Source organism: Lactuca saligna, chromosome 3 (genome assembly GCF_052625555.1).
Source record: "Lactuca saligna cultivar CGN05327 chromosome 3, ASM5262555v1, whole genome shotgun sequence".
NCBI classification, from domain to species: domain Eukaryota; kingdom Viridiplantae; phylum Streptophyta; class Magnoliopsida; order Asterales; family Asteraceae; genus Lactuca; species Lactuca saligna.
In genome coordinates, this window is record NC_136419.1 from 73,876,217 (window position 1) to 73,881,808 (window position 5,592).

Consider the following 5,592-nt stretch of genomic DNA (forward strand, 5'->3'; position numbering starts at 1 on the left):
AACTGAAAGCCTAATTATCCTCCTAAGTCATTATCCCTTTATAGCATACGGCATGAGTGCAAGACTTGCTCGTTGTGGCTGAGGTGGACGCCTATAACGGCGTTGCATCTTGTTGTACACCACCTCGGTATCTAGTTGCTTCTTGTCATTGGGCTTCTTGTTGCTGTTACAACATACAACAACGAATAAAAATGCAAACATTGCCCTCTTTTTAGCCGTTGTCAACAATCAAAACAAAAAATAAATAAATAAATAAAACATATTTATTCTTAAAAAGTTAGTGTTACGTTTTGTTACATATTTCCTCGCCTTGTATTATATCAGCATTTGCTTAAGATGACTCAAGTTGATGTTTTATTGATGACACGGTCTAATACAATTATCGTTATCTGCATCGTCCTCCTTATTGGTCAAAGTATGATCTTGACTTTTTTTTTAAACCTAAAAAAGAAGGTGTCAGTTCCTGGATCTTGGCATCGTCGTAACTTCCTGTTCAAGGGTTGTTGATCGTAACACAGGTACCCCGAATTAATTATCTAGACGCTTGTTCATCATTTCAGATTATCGGATCTTAATTTGAATATGCTTCGTCGTGTTAGATCTTGTTCAAAAGAAACTGGAATTCCCAATTTCGATATTTTGGGGGAAATGAATTCACTTTTAGTTTGTTTCGTCGTGTAGATCGTTTTTCATGTAGATTTATGCCGAATTCTTGTTTCTTATGTGTTAATCATGATCAAAAACATTCTGCAACTGTCATTGTTGTTGCGATTACCGACTGCAGGTTTTAAACTCAATTGAGAAATGATAAATTGGAAAATCTGTACTTCGTTGATCATGGAAAATTAGGGCATTGTTCTTACACGTGGTGCTAACTGTCAATTTTATTGCCATAACTGGCTAGGTTTCTATATTTCACAAATTTAAGCTCGATTGAGAAATGATAAATCGGACAAATCGTAGTGATCTCGCTATGACTAACTATGAGAATCATACTTTTGTGATGATGATGATGAGTTATACTGTTGCTGATTAATGATGTTGTTTGCACAAAAAGATGCTCAAATCCATTCACATATTACTGTGTGCAGATCTTGCAATGGAATTGGAATCAGATACAGAACACAACCACAACATGATGATCGATCACAAGGTTCCAACACATAACATGCAAATTGATCCATCAAGATCTCGTTTTCCATGTTGCATTGTATGGACTCCTCTTCCTGTTGTTTCATGGCTTCTTCCTTTTGTTGGTCATATTGGTATAGGCAGAGAAGATGGAGTCATTCTAGACTTTGCAGGACCTAACTTTGTGTGTGTAGATAACTTCACTTTTGGAGCTGTCACTCGTTACATTCAAATAAGTAAAGATAAGGTACACTTGTTTCTAATTTGATCAAAACTAGATGAGGGCAAATTTGTAAAACATCATTTATGTAAGTAACTTAATGAGAATGAATACATAAAAAAAACACTCAGACATAACTTAATGGGTTAATGGCTTGATTATTTTTGTCCTCATTAAGTCATGTATGGGTAAATGATGTCTGGAGCACTTAAAAGTGGTATGCACAAAGTTTGTTTCTTCTTTGAACATCTGAATAACATTAAATGACCATTTTACCCTTCGTCTAGAAATGATGATAAACTAAACATATATTGACTACAGTGTTAGTGCTCTATATATAACTCGATATCCTGCCACCATGTTTGTTAGAAAAGTACTGTACACACAAAGTTTGTGTTTCTTTTATGAATCTAAGGATAAATGACCGTTTTACCCTTTTTCTAGAAGTTAAAGAAGTAAACATACATTGACTACAATTCTCCATTTTACCCTTCATCTTCTACAACATCTGAATAACAAAGTTTTCTTCTTTTTTGAATGTTATGACTAAATGACCATTTTACCCTTCATCTTCTACAACAGGATGAAATGACCATTTTACCCTTTGACTAAAAACTATAAATAAAACTAAACATATGTTGACTACAGCGTTCCATAACTCCGTATCTAACCACCATTTTTTTGGATAAAGTAGTGTTGTACACAAAGTTTGTTCTTATTTTAACGTCATGAGTAAATGACCATTTTACCCTTGATCTACAACAGTGCTCCATAACATCCCATCCAGCCACCATGTACAGAAGTGAAGAAGAATACAAGCTAGTGGAGTCAGGAAGAAACCAACATGAACATACATGGGATGATTTTTTAAGAAAAAGCACACAAGAATATCAACATCACACATATAACATCTTAACTTGTAATTGTCACTCATTTGTGGCTAACAATTTGAACAGATTGGAGTTTCAAGGTGGAGGGTGGAATGTGGTGAATGTGGCAATAATGATTTTGATGAAAGGAAAATGGGTGAGTATGAAATCTATGATTCAATCTTATTTGCCATTTGTGATTATATTTTTTGTGGGGATTATTTTTGGAGGAGTTAGTTTTTTTTGGTTTTTGGGATTGTTTGCATTTGTTCTTGTTGGATGGTATCTTTTGGGTACTTATTGTTTTAGAAATTTGATAAAGTTGTAGTAAGTTTTTTGGGTTATGTTATGTATCGATTTTGACTTTGATAGTAATCATTCAAGACTCATGTTTGTATAAAGAATGGTTGTTTTTTATGTGGTAGGAATCATGGAAGTTATATATATGTTGATAAAGTTCCTAAATTTTATTTTGTTGTTTCTTCTTTAATTATCTTTGACTTTCAATGTATTATTTGTGAAGCATTTTTTTAAAAAAGAAAAAGAAAAATCAAATCAAAGAAGTTGGGATAAGACTTCCTTTTGAGCTTATGTCTCTAGTTCACCATGTTCATTATTTTTGCTAAACACAATTTCTTATTGCAAATGCTTTCATTTTTATGTTCATAATTTTCATTAATTTTTGAGATAAATGAAATATTCATTATCCCTATTCTAATTTTCTAATAAGAGAATTTGTTTATTCTTCTTTTATTATTTGTCATCCTATTAAGCCTTTTTCTCCAATTCAAATTTTAAATTTTAAATTTCACTTTATTATATTAAATATTAAATTAATAATATTAGAATCAAAATTAAAATAAAATTAATACCGATTATAAAAGGTTATGTATTTATTTAGATCAACAATTATAATTTTATATAATTAAAAAAATAATCTTTTAATTAATAATTTATTTAAAATAATTGATTAATAATTTTGAATTTTTGCTATGAAAATTTAATTAATTTTTTAACCGTGGTTTTCACGTGTTATAAATTAATATTAAAATAATTGTACACGCATTATAAAAAATTGAAACCAAATCACAAAATCTACATTAATCAATAAGGAAACTAGTTATCATTTCTGGTAAAGATCAAACTCTATGTCGAATTATTCTTTAAATGTATTTTAGTTTAAAAAAAATTATAGATAATACATGTCTTAAATCTAATTGTAGAAGTTAAATAATAATAATAATAATAATAATAATAATAATAATTTTTAATGTAGTATTGTATGTATTGTATAATAATGATGGTATGTTTGTCGCACTTCACCATATATATATATATATATATATATATATATATATATATATATATATATATATATATAGTTGTGATATGTCATCGGGACTTAATGTCGTCACTAGATGTCTTGATCGGGTTAAGCCTGAGAATCACAACAAAGAAAGAATTGACATCATTCGTCGTTCGGGAAGGGATCCCGAAACGAAACTCCAACGGTCTAGTCAGTATCTAGATCAGAAAATAAGGGTTTAACTTAAGATATAGGAAGAGGCGATCCCTTCTCTTGGTGGAGAAGGGTTCTTTATATACTTGTTGTTGTGGGGATAGACACCCGATAATGCCTTTTTGTCCTTTCTAAGCCAACAGGACGTGAGGGCGTCCTATTAGTGGATTGTACTCCACTAGCGGTTGCTCGCTATTAGTATAGAAGTACCAGAGGGCAGCGTGTTGTATGCTACACATGTCGCTCTGGGAAGCGCCTGGTACTATTTTGTCATGCTGTAGACCGGAGCTTCTTGTTCTAGGCCTGGCCTTGGTGCTAGGGCGTCAAGGCATAAGTGCGAGGTCGCGGAGGCGAGGGCCTAGACCTAGCATTTTTCTAGCAACGACCATTGACTAAGTCGTCCTTGGGTAACAATCTCGTTATCTTTAACGTATTCATAGTGGGATACGTTAATATATATATATATATATATATATATATATATATATTGTAGGTTCGATGATTGGATACAAACAAGTAAAAACAATATGATTATCACAAAGATGATTTTCATTAAGAAAGGTTTTCTAAAAGAGAAGAGGATGCACAAAACGATCACAAAGACAATTAGGAGTTAACCCTATTACATGAATATATACAAATCTATTTTAGAGAATCCCTTTAATCAAGGGATTAATTCTAAGCTAATCTAAATATGTAAACTGATCCTTATCTCCAAGATATCGGATCTATTATTTAAAATACAATAGAATACTATAATTACATACAATAGAAATACGGCTGTATAAAACGTTACACACTGACGTTGGGCTTCGTACGCGTTGGCGCTGCCACTAAAGTTGTCGTTGGCGCTAGTGATCAACGTATGATAGTGTTTGACTAATCAGATTTTAAGTTTCGACCTTACAATCTACCCCAATTTGATGATGTCAAAACTAATTAATAAAGAATGAAATAATAAAAGAACCAACTACATCTTAAGTATAACGGTGATATTCGCTCCCGCTCGGATAAACAACAGCTGAGTTTTGCTCCCCCTTAGATGTATAACCTTCTTCTTTCAAGAGTGTTTCTATGAATGATCAAATAACATCATAGCAAAACTTAACATTTCTCCCCCTTTTGACAACATCAATAAACACTGCCCTTTTTGCAACATATATGAATGATAAGAAAGCAATAAACATAATTTTATGTAGTCTCATTAGCATATCATGAGTTGCAGCGAAAACTATCAATAAATCATGTGTTGAAGCGGAAGGATACGAGGGATGGTGATGTGTCCTGGTTGTTGTACTATAGATCATGGACATGGTTTGCGGAGTCTGATCAACGTACACACTGCGTTTTTTTAAAAGGACAACAAGTAACCTAAAATGAAAAGAACATCAAATAAAGTTAAAGGATGGGAGAGGATTTGGTGTACCACACTATTGTATTGTTGCAATAGTAGAAAATTGCGAAGTCTCATCAGCTTATGGTTTTATACGCTGAATCATTAACCATTTTTATTAGAAGAAAAAAAAAGGCAAGAGTGGGTAGGTGTATGTAATATATCATGATACATGATATACCCATCAGAAGATATTTTTCAAGTTCTTATCAGTTTATGGCATTTGACACTGAATCATAAAGCTCTAAAGAAGAATTTAAGGGCAAGAATGGGTTGGTGCATGTGATAAACTACGATACATAGCTTAACCATCAGCATATAGTTTTAAACTTTTATCAGTGTATGGTATCATACAGTGAGTCATTAAGTTCTATATTAGATGACTTGAAGAGATGAGTAGTTAAAATCTTGCAATTCATCCATCGTGAATTCATAATGGTACCATGTCATACCTCAGACT

The 5,592-nt window shown here is 32.2% G+C and overlaps 1 protein-coding gene across 1 annotated transcript; it reads left to right on the plus strand.

Annotated features, from left to right (window-relative positions):
• Positions 1 to 365: 365 nt before the first annotated feature.
• On the plus strand, positions 366 to 2,666 carry LOC145036865 (protein RTE1-HOMOLOG-like). Its single transcript, XM_078985382.1, has 3 exons — positions 366 to 518; positions 1,092 to 1,378; positions 2,117 to 2,666. The coding sequence occupies exons 2-3, from the start codon at positions 1,100 to 1,102 to the stop codon at positions 2,546 to 2,548; spliced, it is 711 nt and encodes a 236-aa protein (XP_078841508.1). The 5' UTR covers positions 366 to 518; positions 1,092 to 1,099; the 3' UTR covers positions 2,549 to 2,666.
• The last annotated feature ends 2,926 nt before the right edge of the window (positions 2,667 to 5,592 follow it).

What these genes read in the sequence shown, in the direction of transcription:
- LOC145036865 (XM_078985382.1), top strand. Translation starts at nt 1,100, where the DNA reads ATGGAATTGGAATCAGATACAGAACACAACCACAACATGATGATCGAT. An exon ending in TTCAAATAAGTAAAGATAAG is followed by an intron (nt 1,379 to 2,116) that starts GTACACTTGTTT and finishes GATCTACAACAG; the next exon opens with TGCTCCATAACATCCCATCC.